The 17,350-nt window shown below is 30.3% G+C and overlaps 1 protein-coding gene across 1 annotated transcript; it reads left to right on the top strand.

The window, feature by feature from the left end:
• Positions 1 to 10,196: 10,196 nt before the first annotated feature.
• Positions 10,197 to 10,871, top strand: LOC124372713 (the record flags this gene model as incomplete). The annotated part of the gene is made up of 1 exon (XM_046831124.1): positions 10,197 to 10,871. A coding segment is annotated over one exon (675 nt), but the record flags the coding sequence as incomplete, so codon positions are not given.
• Between the last annotated feature and the right edge of the window lie 6,479 nt (positions 10,872 to 17,350).

Genomic DNA, 17,350 nt, shown 5'->3' with positions numbered 1-17,350 from the left:
TGGCTGATTTTGGGGGCAGCTCAAAAATTTTAATATAAATAGGAAAATATAGAACACAATATTTAGGTGTCTCACTATCTTTATCATTTATTTTGAGGTAACACACAAATAATGTTTTTCAATCTCTACAAATATTTTCTGGAAATTTCAATGATGAAGATATCGTCGAAGAAGAGGATAAAGGTCATTTGGAAGGGGTGTTAAGAGTGTTCTGTACACATAACAGGGTCTTTTGAGGTTACATAAATAACAAAGTCCATAAGTCATTTAAAATTATAGATCGATAAGTTCGTTGAGCTTAGGAAAAACATTGTGTGACAAATCCAAATCGGAAGAAAAAACCATAAATAAATGCAATCTAAAGTTCAATGGATTACATTTATACTTCTTGCGCAAATACCTGAGTCTATATCTACCATGGTACGAATGTCTTAAATTGTACCTAACCACCACCTTTCATTTTCGCATAGAATTGCAGAACTTTTAAACCATCGCTATCATCTGAATATCCAACAATATACACATTATGATCCTTAAAAAAATGCAAGTAGCGTCTTATCAACTACACCACCTCTGCTCCTCCTCAACATCTGACTGGTGTTTTCATGGCAAGCTTCACTACGACCCATGGCAGGTATTTGGAGGTATTTTTATTTTGACTTCCTAATTTAAAACAATAGCAATAGAAAGATTTTTTCATGTAGCTAACTGTAAAAATCTATTGCTATTTGTTCAAGGGTAACCGAGTTAAATTATTAATTTTACGCTTTAAGCAGTAAAATAATTGGTTTTTATAAAATGTGAATTATAAATTTGATGATCCGCAAAAAAAGAAATTCATTTGCAATACATAAATTCTCAGTATAATTTTAAAGTATTACATATAAATATGATACATTAAAATATAAGTGTAGCATTGTGTGAAACATTGATTTTGTTCTTTAGTTTACCCTGTTTATTTATGTCTTGTTAAAGTTAAATAATGCCATAAAATGTATTGTGGGTCCAAATAATAATCCACATATCTTTCCCATCCATCTCTACAATTATTTCCCTTTTCACAATTCTCTTATATGTATTCGGTAACAATAAATATCAAGTTTATTATTGTTATAGAAAACATTATTGTTGAGCGTGCTTTTATTATATGATTAAAAAGTCATATGATTAACTAAGAAATGCAATTTACAGCTAAAACAACTATGTAATAGGAAAGACGATGACCGCACGGTATAGTAAGACATCAGACCGTATTAGAGTTTAAGATATCGCAAGTCCAATCCTGTCTCTGACCACAGTAATTCTTATCGATACTGTGCATCTTGCAATACACCGTCTCTCTAACTTCACGAATCCTTAGACTTTTCTCGAATAGTATTCGTCAGAATAAGGAGACAAATGGAACAGCAAAGTAATAATTATAATTGATTTTTTTATATCTTAGATAATTAATGTAAATAATGAACTCGATATGAATGAATTAAAAGAGTAAAGTCAATATAAACACATTTATATACAAAATTAAGTAATTTTCTATTTTATATAAATATAAACATACATAAATATATTAATGTAGCTAAGAAGTATTTTCCTTTTTTTGCTAATTAAAAATGTATCTTTAATCCAAAACGAAATAATAGGTTATGGACACGTTTAATAACAACAGCAATATAACAATAATTAAAACCTTTAGAATTAGTCATATTAGAAATTTGAATGAAACCAATCCCAGGTGACCCACGTCTTTTTAAAACCACCTTTAATATGTACATTAAGTGTTTTAAATTCTTTGTAAATGGCTACTACAGTAAACTAGCTGGAAATATATCAAATATTAACGTTTTATTTATTTTTTTCGCTTGTTTTGGAAATTATGCAAATGGTAACAGTGAAAATCACTTCACAACAATCTACACAAAATAAGATAATAATAGATATAGTAAAGATAATGTGTAATAAATCTTTAATTTGTATAGTTCACATTCAGAATTACTTTCTTAATTTGAATATTTCTTTGAATCAGTGGATTTTTTATTGACGTGCATTATAATCAAAATTCGAATTAGATTACTGTAGTATTAGAAACGTATTACAATTCTTCTTTAAAATTAAATATAATGTAATATAATAAATATAATTTCAATCAGTTTATAAATTTTACCTGTTCGTAAGAGAATTTCTAAATTCCCATACCATAAATAATGAGACTTCATGCTGGTTGCGTCGTTTTAAGGCTTGTATATGTTCGTAAAATTGTAAATTAAAATTTCGACTTTTCTAGCATATGTAATATTTTCTACAATGATTTAAAACAGTCTGTCTGTCCATCTGCCCATAATATATCTCAGAAATATTAAAGGAATGCAATTTAAGGTGCATTTCAAGCGAAGCTTATTAAGCGATATGTGGTGTAATATACTCGGAAATGTATAATAATTATTCAGTAAAATGTATACACGGATTTTCTGAGCACATATTTTATCTAAGCAAGTTTGTGGGTGCATCTTTAGAATTTGATTGACATCGTATCTTCTTTTAAATGTTTAATTTAATATTAAATATCCTGCAATACCTTAATTGAAAATTAGCATAAAAATACGTAGAAGTGATGATTTAAATAACACCTAACATGTTTGTATAGCATGTGTTCATACAGCATTTAAATTCAAATAACGTAATAAAAACCAGAAATATGAACACTGGATTTGTACTTGTGTTGAATAAAAGAGGAACTTTACCAGTGAGTTTGATTGAAACTAAATCATGACAATTAAATAGTAAAGAGTAAATGCATCATTATATATGTGTTGGGCCAACATACATTTTACACATTTCAGTGATATTGTCAACATTGTTTGATAAAAACTCCCATAATAGTTGGACTTTATCACAAGGTGTCATTGTTACAAACATGTATGCGTGGCCCTGTCCCGCTATTGTCGGGAACTAATATATATTCTAATGTGGCGTGGGATTTGATGACGGCTCATATATCACTGCTATCACTTGGGTTGTAAAACTCGCCCTATAGTATACTTTTTTATTAATAATAGACAGTACTTACCATTTCATTCAATATTTGTTTTATTTTATAAGTATATAGTTGCATCTCAAAACCCTCCGCAATAATTATACTAAAACAAATTTATGATAATAACGTTTCCTTATACTTAGAATTTTGTGAAATGAGTCCTATTGGTTTTTTTACCACTAATATATTACTACTGTAATTGTATTCTAAAGATTAAAAATAAGATATGTAATGGTAAAGGTTATTTCAGGTTTAATTATGGTATCTCTTTTGAGTTTAGTTAGTTACGAGCCTAAACGGGATCCTATTTAAGTATTAATTATTACTAAACACGAGTAAACCATAGGCATTTAGGGGAGTCCCACACTACAGGCTGACCACCTGCGTGCGTACTTGTATTTTTCCTGTCTCTAGCTCAAAAAAGCCAAAACATTTTGTATTTCTTAATGAAGTAAATAAATCATTTTAAATAATGGTTTTATAAAAGTTAAAATTATTGCGTAAAGCATAAATCTTCTAATAATTTTAGCAGATTGTGAATGTTAAAAAAAAGATTTTGAAACTCCTCAGACATATTACAAAAATGTAAAAAATTTGATTATGATGTGTTCAGGTCATAAAACTTGTATATCAATAGAAATTTTTAAATAGGATGCTATACTTAAGACAACTGATTTGACTTTTGATATGAGTTTGGGATATCACATCGATAATATCCTATTTGCGATCTTAGCAGCCTTCAAAAAAATACTATCAATATTTTTATATACTGATTTCTCCCTTATTTTTTTGGAAAGTTCCTAAAGTTAGATATACTCAGTACTTGGGAGATGGCGATTCCAAAGATTTCATCGCTGTCCACGAATTGGAACCATATGTTCATAAAATATCTAAACTGGAATCTCTGGAACATGTTCAGAAAAGAATGGGCACAAGATTGAGAAGACTAAAATCAGAAAACAAACTTATTACTTTTTCTGACGGTAAAGGCTTAGGTGGCAAGAATAGGCTATCTCAAGCTGTAATTGGTCAACTCCAGACCAACTATGGTTTAGCAATAAGAAGGAACACAGACAGTCTCGACAGCATGGTGAAAGACATTTGGGCTTTGCACTTCCACAGGATTTCAAGTGACAATGACCCACACCACGGTTTTTGTCCGAAAGGCGAGACACGTTGGTGCGGATACCAAAAGGCAAATGCTGAAGGTGAGACTAACAGCCACAAAAATAGTATTCCTGTGGCTGTAATGGAATTTATAAAACCAGTTTTCAAAAGTCTATTTGACAGAGAACTGTTTACACGGCAAGACACAAAATCCAAACGAAAGTGTTCGGCTCTGTTGGACTGAAAACACTAAATTTCGGAGTGAATGATGCTTTGTCAGTGTTTAATAGTGGTAATGCACATAAATGCAAGTTGTTCCAAAAACTAGAGATGAACATGGGAAATTTTACTGTTCTTAGCATGAAACAAATGGACAAACACCGCATCAAAGCATCGGAGCGTAACCCTTTAGATTTCACAAAGCAAGCGAGGCAAAAGAAAAAAACAAGTGAAGAGAAAGCTGGAAGAAAAGGAAGATGAGCCTGATGACCCAATCTATAGAGCTGGCCAGTTTTAGGTACCTTAAACTAAAGTTTTTGCTTAAAATTTTACGTATTCATCATTTTAGGCCATTTCCCGAAAAACTAGTTTTTTTAAAACTTTGAACGCAGATTCCTCAGGAACTACTGCATTTATTTCAACCAAACTTTTACCAAAATTCACCGACATACTATTGCAAAATTTACCTCAGGGAAATATTGATATCTCTAATAGTTCAAAAGAAAAGAAAATTAAGTATATTTTTAAATAAAGAAAATTTATTGTAATATTAAAAATTCTATAAAAATGTGTTAAAGTGTACTTTTAAATGTCTATAATACTTGGTAAAAATTTGGTTCAATTATATTTAATGGTGTCTTTAGAAAGCTGTGCTCGAATATGGGATAGATTCAACACTCGTTTTCACCTTAAAAAAACTGTATATTCTAAAAATATGTTTAGGTTACTGTTTTATTTTCTTCATAATATTTATGTTTTATTCGAGCCGCTATCCCACGACAACTTTTACATTTGTAGCTTATCAAAAGAAGTTCTCATTTTATGTATATGCGTTGGGATCCTTGAAGAATGTACTTAACAAAACGACTAAGAACTTTCTAGTGAAGTACCTAGGAAAAATTTCTTGTGATTTTGTCTTGATGTTTTCATTTAAAGTTTAAAATAATTATATTTCTATTCACATAAACAATACGCCAGGAATTATAAGGGTGAAACACATTCTTTTCATTCTGCTACACTTAGGACTGGATTACAGTTTCCACTTCATTGGGGAATAACTAGTAACAAAACACTATATAATACATACTATCTAATAAATTCTACAATGATATACTAATACTTATTAATTATTTAATCACTCCAAAATCGCATTTGACATATATTTCAGATATATGTTATGTAGGTAAATGTTTGTTTTATATACACTAATAATAAAATAATAATCTTATTGTACTTGTTGTGAGGCGTGAAGACTCGGTTAGTATTAGCATAGAGAAACTGATTAATATATTTTATATAATGAACAAACTTCACAATTAAGGAACCTACCCATATATAGAACACAAATAAGAAGTTCCCTGATTGCGTAATTCCACTATTTCAGTTTGAGTATAATCAAAGATTATACGAGTAAGAATTTGTGTGATTCAATTTGTGTTTAAGACAGCGACAATAATGCGTAATTATTTTAATATACATAAAATACTGTTATCATCTGTATGTCATTAGCTATATAATATACTATAAGTTTTTACAAGATATAATATTTTGCCTCTAATTTAAAACTGTTGAGAAAAATTCTACTCCTACGCCAATTATAAAATTTACAAAGCAGTTTTGAGGAAATAATAACAGTTGGAGAAACAAAGGCTCCCATTTTGCGTGCCTTTTAACATAAAGCACAGCTGGTCTACTCTCAATCACGAAGAGAAAAGGATTTATTAAGCGTAAAACAAGCTTTACATTCGATAATACAACTGTAATTATGCGCCCACAGTTATACTGTTTTAAAAGGTTCTAAAACAATATATAGGAATGGGTGTATTTTAATGATTGAAAATGAGCTAAGAGATTTGCCGGTTCAAATGGAGAAGGAAGACTTACATAATTAATTTAAAACATTATTATTGTTTCAGGTAGCGTTCTCAATCCGTATCGTTGTCTTCAGAGGAGGCCCTTGGATATTTTAAAATTCAATCATTTTTGGTATTAGTTAACATGAAGTAATTAAAAATCTCCAAAATATTTACTATTGGACTTTGATCACTCCTATAAGTGGTTATGAAAAAAAGAAAAACACTTTAATTATGTAGCAATGGGCATTACTTCAGAATGTTTCATATATTTTCCACGCTATTCTGTTAAATAATTTACATTGCAGCATTTTCCACACTTTCAATTGCCTAGCAAATTAAATAATACAAAACTGTGATGGTAAATTCAATCCGTATTACCAAAGTAATATTTTCTCAAGTGCAGTTTTGCCTATGTATACAAATTGCTTAAAATTTATTATTATTATCCTTATTCCCATTTGTGTTTGGGTGACCTTACTCATCCATGTGGAAACTATAATATTACATTTGTATGTATTACAAAAATATACATGAATTGTACTTGACACTTATTATTGGAGGAAACTAACAATGTAATGTACGGTACGGACTTGTTTAGATGCCAAGTTATCAAAGTAAAATAATAAAGGTCATTCCAAATAATTACCGTTTTAAAATTATTTTTTTATTAAATTATATAACAAATTATTTTAGTAGTAAAATAATAAATTAAACTGACATTTCTGCAAGTATGTTTTTCGATACTTAAGGTGGGCTAAGCTTTATAATCGAGAGAGGTAATTATCTAACAGAAAACCACTAGTATCTTAATTCATACTATCTAGTATTTAGTCTAATAATTTTGTATTATGGTGTAATGAGTTATGTTTACGGATTTCAAAGGACCTACAGTTAAACTGTGTATTGCTAGTCGTCCATCTTTCTTCAGGTAAACGTAGAGTCGTTTTAAGAATATTTTTCTATCCAAAACTTACTGGTTACGATTAATTTCCTTATAGTTCTTCCACCTTAAAAGAATTGTGATGATGGATTTACAATAACAGTAAAGCTCGCCTTTATGGGTCAGAACGTCCATTAAAATTATAAACAAAGTTATCTCATTTAAGAATCATAAATAAAAAAAAATATTAAAGTTGATGTACTTTTTATTTTAAGTGTGTGTGTCCAAATTTTACATCTATGTTCTAAAAAAGTTTAAACTTTAAAATATTCACTGAGTGACTAGGAATTTGATAAGGAGTTACAATGAAAAAATTGCAAAGGAATTAAAAATTTTTAACAGATTTGAAAATATTTAGTATTAAAAGATGAATAATATTTGCAATGCTAATAGGAAATTTAGTTATTGTAGTATTTAATAGCTAGTAATTTAGGACAAATCTGGAGTTCCTTGAGTTTAAAACATTAGTAGATTCAAATTAAAAAGGGGACTGGAGACGTCTTCCATACCGTACATGGAATTGGCTTAAAGATTTTCAACTATACACAGCATTAGAAATCTTTAAACTCAATTTTAGAATATTCATATTTATTATGTGTCTTTAAAATAAAATGTTCCATGTTCATTGGCGGAAATATTTTGGAATAAGAAGTTAGCTTAACCTTTATTCTCCTCGACGAAGTAGGTGTACATTGGCTAGTATAATGCTTATTTGGTGGAGCTGCTGGGAGGGTCATAATAATATTAAAATGACCATTGCACCCTATACTCGACTTAAAAAACACTAAGCGATTGAACCAGCAGTGAAATAGAAATACAACTTTAACTACATGATCGAGCGCCACCGTAGTTTCCGTAATACAAGAGAACGAAAAGTTCAAATGTTAGAGAAGAACCTCTGACATTATCCGTGCAAATCAGACTAGGATTTGGAACAGGTTTACATTAAAAGGATCAAAACTATAGAAACATTTTTACGAATTTGCACTTATTAATATTGTTTTGAGTTAGATATACATTTATATCCTGTACAAGCGCGCGCGTATGTGTGTGTATGTGTGTGAAAACAATTAAATACCAATTAACAATAAATGAGTTAGCTGAAACTACTAAACTCGAATATGTTTATTACGTTTGTAACCCACTTTTTTCTGATTAATATCTTTAAATTGTATTGATTATCTTGGACCAGATAAATAAGACTAAAGGAAAATAAGAAAAAACCAACGATTTTCAATATACAATATAAAGTAGGCTTGTTAATAGTGTTACTAAAAACTATTAGAAGAGACCAGAAACAAAGGAATGTCTAAGTTTGGAATTAATTCATGTACGTTACTGCAGCCAATGTAAGTATTAAAGCTAATACTACACAATAAATCCATATCTAAATGCTGCCCAAAAATGTAATAAAGTGTGCCAATAAAACAACACATTTAATTTTTACACTTAATATTTAATCTCGATGATTTTCAATTATTGATTTGGTATAAGTTCATTTCCTTTAGATGCAATCAGTTCTAATACATTATTTTATTTTATTCAGTATTTTTGTGACTAGTTACCTTATAGGATATTAAAAATATATTTGATAATAAGTTTGAATAAAAACAATTAAAAACAATACTATATAATTAATTGTCCATAAAAAGTAATATTTTTATGCTAAATGAATCTGAAGAAAAATTAATTAATAATCCCTTCGGAGCCAATTTCAAGTGGCTTTAAATATCAAATGATTAAATAGTTATATTTATACAACCTCGCAAGATTATCTCCATGGTTATTTTTTTGAAAGTGTACACAAATCGGGAGTGTTAAATTTTACGAAGAAAAACGTATTTTTACAAAATTTTAATGTTATCTGTCGAAATAGGGACAGTAAAATCATATGTGATTACAATTTTATTTTTACATATTTGTGGAAATATATAACTACATTCATTCGTACATCTTGTTGCACAATACCTTATAATTGCTACCTCAGTAATACGTAGAACATGTTTTAGTTACAAGCTTTTAATACAAATATATCTCAAAGCACAAGATTTACAAAGTTTTACTAAGCAGTATTATAGAACAAAACAGGTGGTAGTGTGATTTGTGCTTAAAACGCTACTTTAATTAAAACTAAATAAAGATCGGAGTGTATTTCTTAGAATCTTTGTGTGAAACATATTTACAATTGCCTAACCTATTACTGTGTATGAGTAATTCAAGAATTTTAAAATTATAAACGTGTTAAAACACATTAAACTCGGTTAAAAACACTTGTTAAACACGATTCGACACTAGACCTTCTACTACAATTAGTGGGACAAAGCTAAACACTAGCTCTTCAATAGTTCTCATCTAACCTGAGCGAAGCATATAGGTTCTAATTGCAATTACCTCGTAGAGAAGAAATATGTGGCGGAGTCATATGTGCACATTCTATAGACGTAAAATTATTAGGTACCAGTAAGATTAAACGCCGGGGCGGCAAATCACGAATTTGACGTTACCAACGTATTCTGCTCACCCTCCTGAACAAAAAATATATATAGTACTATGGGGTGCAAATGACAAATAACATGATTTTAGGGGGTATATTGATAAGTGGTAAGGTTTCTAATGTTTTAATGTTCAGTTTGTGTGCTGTGTCTGGATAATCTGTTTACTTGAATATTATCTGCGGCCGGGACTGATAGCAGCCTGATAGCATACCTGTTATCTGAGTTGTCCGGGGCATAGGTCAGTTCTACACAAGATATCGTGTTCAGTAGGTCGGATTGAGTCAGTGCGTTTAGAATGATGAATCAACCATCCACTAGTTCAACCAACCCTAGTGAATTGTGTGTGTCGGAGTGTTTTGGTAGGGCACGTAAAGAGCTTACGTTTTAACCGAAACGAAATTATCTCTTTTTTAATTGAACATGGTATTTTTAAAAATGAGTGTATTTGTTCGACGTGCGGTCGAGTGGTGTTTTTAAACCGGGAGACTTTGTTGTTTCGTTGTGATAGACAAATTAGGAAAAGTAGTAAAAAAAGTTTTAAATGTTGCAATTTTAAAAAATCTGCTCGGGCAGGTTCATTTTTCGAAAGAACGCGACTAGATTTAGAGACCTATTTTGGTTTGGTGACCACGTTGCTTCACCTCAAGCCTCCGAGACAACGATACATTTCCTTGGAGTTTGGCGTTTCTTCAAATTGTGTGGTGGACTGGTATTCTTTCTGCCGCGAAGTGTACTTTCATCACATTTCAACGACGTCGAAGAAAATTGGCGGACCTTTGACAGTCGTTGAAATTGACGAGGCAAAATTTGGAAAGAGAAAGTACAATCGCGGCAGAAATATTCAGGGACAGTGGGTTTTTGGGGGAATAGAAAGGCAGAGCAGAGAGTCCTTCCTTGTTCCTGTAGATCAACGCGATAGGGACACTCTGCTCGACATAATTCAACAATGGGTTCTGCCAGGTACCACAATTGTTAGCGACTGTTGGCGGGCCTACAATTGTCTCGGTGACGAGGGATTTAGGCACTTAACGGTCAATCACTCAATAACCTTTGTCGACCCTAACACCGGCGCCCACACAAACACAATTGAGAGACACTGGAGGGAAGTCAGGGCCAACATCCCTCGGTATGGTGTCCGGACTGACCATTTTGTTGGGTACCTGGCAGAATTCCTTTTTAAGGCAAAGTACCCCCACCCACATACCAGGCTCCACCAATTTTTTGTTGCTGCTGCTCAGCTATATCCGCCAACACACTAATGGTAAGTGTTCTCTGTTAATATCCATCTATATATTTGAGTTTTTCATGATTTATTTAGTTTTTTAACTTTACATAATTGCCTTTGCATTACATTTCAATTTATATTTTTGATCAGCCCCTCTAGAATTTTATATTTTACTGATAGGTACTATCTCGAGGGATGTTTTTCTTTTATTGACATCAGCGCGGGCTTCGGCAGCACCTTCGGTGCTGCCGAAGCCCGCGCTGATGGCCGGAGGCACCGTAATTAATTTTTTTCTCGAAATTAAGAAAAACATTATTAATTTTTATCAAAATTCTGCTTATTTCTGTATTATTTCTCTTTTACGTTTGCAAAGATGGCGGCGAAACCGATGACGTCATCACGAGGTTCAATCATTGGCCACAAAAGGTCACGTGACGCTAGACGTGGATGTAGAACATGGAGATATTACTGGAAAGTTATTTAATTTTTTTATTTTCTAGAACTTCGTTATTTCTCATTTCCACCCCATCAAACCTTATACTTTTTTTTATATAGGACGATTCCAATAAGTTAAGAACGCAAAAGTCGTATTTTTCCGCCCCGGCCGATAATATGATAATTACCAATTATTAATATTACGTAAAATCTTTAGCACGTACCTTTCTTAATTTCTTTTAAATCTTTTGTAATTTACACACAACAATAGTAATAAATTGTTATAAAATATATTTAGTTTAAATTATAATATATGTTAAATATTTGCGATTTTAATAATAATTTTTTATTATATACCATGATTTTTATTGATATAAGTTAAACTCTAAATTGTTAGAAAACATAATATACAAGCAAGTTCACAGGACTTAAATGAAACTAAAAATATACTCGAAGGATAAGTTCAGAAAATAATACCAAGGCTGCAGACGTGGACCATAAATCTCTCAGGGAGTTGAACTGTCTGCTGTATATTGTCTGCCTGGGGCTGAATATTTACGCTCCTCCTCTAGTGAACGGTCCATAAGGCCCAATGTTAAAATAAGGTAACTTTATGTACCTTTTTCTCAGAACTCATAACAGTTAGGAAGTTGAAATTTTTACACAAGGTGTAGGATATAATATTGTATTTATACCTCTAAAATCTTTGTAAAATAATTGATACAACTAAAGAAAAAAAATTTTATATTTTGTGTTATTTTTTATTTTTATATTTTAAGATAAAATATTTTTCTAAATATTTATTTATTGATGCAATTTGATAAAACTAGAGCTACATACTTCTAAAAGGCTACTTTATAACCAGTAAAAATTTCATGTGTGTAGCATTTATAGTTTATGAGAAAAAGGTACATATATATTAAAAACCGGTAATTTTCAAAAACAGCGGAAAACAAAAAATCAAAATAATTATAAGTTTATATTACCTTTAGAAGCCTCCAGGACAGTAGCTACCATCCATTTCCTCTTCCTCACCTAATAACTGTCTCCTTTTCTTTATTCTTGCTTTCTTAGTCATTGACTCTGCTTTCAGATCTGCCTTCCTCATCCTGACTTCATCGAGGCTCTTCAATGTGCTTACGGTGTATTTGCCACAGTCTGTTATTCCTAACTCCTTTAAAACCTTGATCCTTCCAATGTTACCTTCATTGAATGTTAGAACAGCATCATGAACACCTAATACAAGAGTCTCTCTTCCAACAAACACATTTTTTGGGATTCGGTTCCACACTACATTGTTGAAAGATTCGTTCACGTTTTGGGTTTTACCGTGAAGACATTTTTTTAGTAGATCTAATCTTGACAAATCTCTGTATGTAGGTTTTATTGCTGTCAATACAGCTTGAGGTAGAGAATGTTTGTGATTGTAGGTAATTTCTTCTTCATTTACTTCTGCTAACCTGTATTTGCACCAGGTGTTAGGAGGCGGAGGGCAAAGTTGATGCGAAATTTGTTATGTAGTCTTATATTTGAAAAATCATAGAAGCTCAACGGAAAGCCATTTTTATGTAGGGATTGCAGTAAATTGTTCAGAAAGAATCAAATAATAAAATAAAAAATAAAAGCGAAAAAACGTTTTTTTACCGATTTTTGCGTTCAACTCCCCTTAACTCAAAATAATCTAAAGAGGTAAATTCCTATGTGATCTGCAGTATACGTAGTATTATGTATGGTAGAAATTTCAAATTAATAACAATTTGTTTATCCTGGATTTAAGTTTATTAAAACATTTAGAATGTGTACAAATAAGGTACATTGGTTTCCATAGACATATTTGGAGGCTACAATTACAGCAAATAAAGGAACAAATACGGAAGTACTTGCAACTAAACATTCATATTCATAGAACCATAAGAAAAAATTTGCGCAGAGTAGCGCTTCATCAATATTTAAGTTTGAAACATTTTTACTCGAATCTTGTTAAAAAGTTTGAATTTTTACATCTTGAAATATAAAAATTGACCTAACTAATGCTTATCATAGATACGTAGATTTCAAGTATGACCCACAACAACAAGAATAACCGTTAAAGTGTAATTATTTTATATTTTCCTTGAATGGAGTATTTATGAAGTTTATATAGTTCAATAAATTACTTAATACAAGATAAAACTATAGGAAATTCTTAATTCAGGGTCTGTTTAGGTTTACCGCTTAACTGCATAGTATTTACGAGGTATGTAATGCTATATTTTCATTGAAGGACTGTTTAATGTCAGAACTCCTTATTTAACTTTATTTTCGGTATATATGTACAATTTCGTCTCAAAAGCTATTAAATATTTTACTTATCTGATGTATGCCCAATATAATGTATAATATATTAGGATATTAAAAATATATGATTACTTTCACAGTAATCACTGTCAATATTGCAATGTGTCATATTACTCACTGATATCTTCATCTTATGGTTAAAACATTTATTTGTACAATATAAAATATATTACATTTCAATTCAAATCAAAGACAATATGCGAACACACACACACACACATATATGTATATATATATATATATATATATATATATATATTATATATATATATATATATTATATATATATATTATATATATATATATCTGAACATTTTCATTATATTGTTTAAAGCTAAAAAAAGGTGCTGCTCTCTGCTTTTAAATATTGCAACTATGAAATAAACCACTATTGCACTAAGTATTTTAGCAGTTTCTTAACAGGAATCTGACTCTACCTCCAAACCACAAAGTAATTGACTTACACCACTATGGTTCCAACCCCTACATATATATGTTTTGAGGCTTTAGTAGCATTTGTATCTAATAGATAATTTATTAAGAATATTTGAATAAGTTACTATGAATATAAGACAAACTTATTAATTAATATTACAACTTAGAAACTATTGGTTGAATAAGACTCTCCTACGGGTCTGGATTTGACCGCTTTATGACTAACGTGATGACCCCCATGGTAACTATAACTTGGCGTGCTTTAAAGGTTTTATTTTTACAGCTGTTACCAATAAGATCACTTTTAAAGCACATAGATCGGTTAAACAATGGTTCCGTTACTAGTTGTGAATTTTACCGATAAACTTAATATATTTATTTAATTTAATATAATATTTAAAATTACAGTTAAATTTAATCATATAAGCTTATTAAATTTTTCTATTTCGTGCCTGTTATGACTTTAACACATGCCTCAACTAATACGGATTGATCTCTGTAAAAAGAATCAAACTTAAAACACGATTCATATGGTAATAAACTCCTTATTATAAGGTCTATAAAGATATAAAATAAACTATATTTTGTGCACTATTTTGTATTGTTTTTAACATTAGAACATTGGTACTCTATATACTTTACTGAGTAAACATTATTAGTGAGATTATTTATAGTATTACGCTACTTAAAATATCACATTACTGTATACATATTAACAGGAATGTATAATTTCTCTTGTGTAATACAAACTAGAAGAAGCAATTAACCCATTTCTATAGCTGTTAAGGTACTCACCTGGTTCAAGTTACTTCCTTAACTTAAACTGAAATGCGCCAACATGTTACTTCAAAGATCTATAAGCGTTTAATTACTGGATAGATATAAAGTAAGGATATTCAATTTGTAATTGTATATCAATCGTATTATAATATTACATTTAGTATGTTCCAGAATCCCATTCTTCTTGATTAGTATGTATACACTCTATTTTTCCTGCATACTTTATTCATCACGTAATTTTAATACGGCGAGTGAACACTTTCAAAGGTGTAATAAATAAAAAACGTAGTTATACAACTAATAAAAACATAAGAAATAAATACCTAGTTTTTTATAAAAACAATTATAGCCTGTATGTATTAAATAAAGCAATTTATAAAAATTTATAATATTTCTCAATTTTGGACACCGAAAATATCGGAGGGGCTTATACGTAAGGGATTTTCTAAATAAGAACAATCCTATATCGTAACTAGATAAGCTATGTAAAAATTACTGTACGATTACAATATTTTTTGCGTAAAAGCACTTATACACTTAATTAGATATTTATAATTTTGTAACAGTTCTCTAATGCAATTTGGTAGGATTTGCAAGTGTATGAACACTTCTAGTTCAAGTCAGTTATATTTCTGACCCACATGACGAGTCTGCTTTGTTGCCACTATCAAGTAAATATGTCAAAATTTTTAGTTTATGGCCATTTTTAATTCCGTCGTTCTTTTTTATTTTACTACATGGTTGAATTTTGCAGATTTTTCCTTTATAAATTAAATATAATGCAAATTTCCTGAGAAGCGTACTTACATTCCAAATTGAACTAAGATGTATTTTAGAAAAGACTTTAAATGGAAACTAGGCATTTGATAGTAACTTTGTATTTTATTTTAGAATTGTAGTACTGACCAAATACTGTGTACTTAATATTTGCTTAAATTTTCAGTGAAGAGAATATTTTTAGTACAAATTTTAATTTTACTAGGCTATCTAGTATTTTTATTTTCTGTGGTCAATATCGGTTGCAGAAAGCTGCACTATGTCTACTAACTAAAGGTTTAAAATTGAAAATATGTCTTATGAATGAATTAAACATACAGCTTTTCAGACGCAAAGCCATTAACAATAGTTGTTTGCTCTAATACAAATTTAGAGACCTATATGGAATTTTTCCCTACATCAGAAACTAGTGGGGCGTAGTTTGGAGGGCTTTTTTTGAAATGTAAATATCTTATATCCTAATCTGGACCGCTAAAGATTTGCAAGAAACATTTAATGAAAATATTGAAATCGTTTGATATTTTACGTACCAAAGCCTAACCTAAAAAACTAAATATTTTTAGAGTGTTTAATGTTATGCGATTGGAGGTAGGATAAATGCTACAGATTAATAAGGGTGAATACATTTACAAATTATTTTTATTAAGATATTTTATCTGATAGGTCAAATACATTTAATCGATTAATAATAATCATCTTTCAAATCTAATCAAATTTAATAATATTAAATGTAGTAAATTACGGTTATTGTATAAGGAATGCTCAATAACATATAATTTGAAACACGAATGCATGGTATACGTGTAAAATCCAATAATTGAAAATGACTTATAACAAGAGATATGTGTCCAATGATTGAAACGTGGCAGCTGCAAATTCAGAATCACGTTCACTCGAGCTATTCCAGTCAATGTATTTATTTATGAAAATAACCACCACTATAACTGTGTCTTTTAATTTAAAAAAAAGTTGTGTTTCCTTAAACTGCATATTTTTATAGGCACATTTATGTAAAAATTTGCTTTTACATATTTATAACACGACGAAAGACTTATTATCTATTTCATCCATACATTATTTTTCTTACTATTACGCCAGAGTGCAAAATTTTTTTTTTTTAGCATTTAGTGATGTATCTGCAGAAAGTTTTCTGAAAGTTTAATTATCTTTCCGTCTGTTGACTTGTTGAAGTTAAATGATAGCTGTTGAACGAGTGAACCGGAGGGTTAACTTTAGTGTGTTTACTTCTAATAACCTTAACTTAATATTAGAAATGGTAACATTGATTCATCAGGAGTATTTATTTATGTGTGCTTACACAGAAACAACTGTGGTGACATTGTTTTAAGGGCAAACCATTAACCATGAGGTTATCCACTTCTAGCTGGTTGAAACCTTCTAGTTTAACCCACAATTTTTACAGAAAACCTATGTGTCACTTAAATCTAAACTACTTTATGAATGTCCAAGTGCGGCATATCACTAAAGCAAGTGTTGAGATTCTGCGGTGCAAGGGTACTTCGTTAGTTCTATTTTACTATGAGAGATTATTGTTTGAGTTGGTAGTGTTCAAAAAGTATTATAGGGTTTAGTTATCTAACACATAATACCGTATCTCCCACTGTCTGTTTTCCTTTCGAGAGGCTGGTTCAGAGCCGGCTTCCCTTCTTCCGAAGATACATTACATGAGATAAATTCTTTCTCGTGGATCTC

This window comes from Homalodisca vitripennis, unplaced genomic scaffold (assembly GCF_021130785.1).
Source record: "Homalodisca vitripennis isolate AUS2020 unplaced genomic scaffold, UT_GWSS_2.1 ScUCBcl_3850;HRSCAF=9629, whole genome shotgun sequence".
NCBI lineage: Eukaryota > Metazoa > Arthropoda > Insecta > Hemiptera > Cicadellidae > Homalodisca > Homalodisca vitripennis.
Note: the sequence above shows the minus strand (reverse complement) of the source record. Positions and strands in the feature narration are given on the sequence as shown.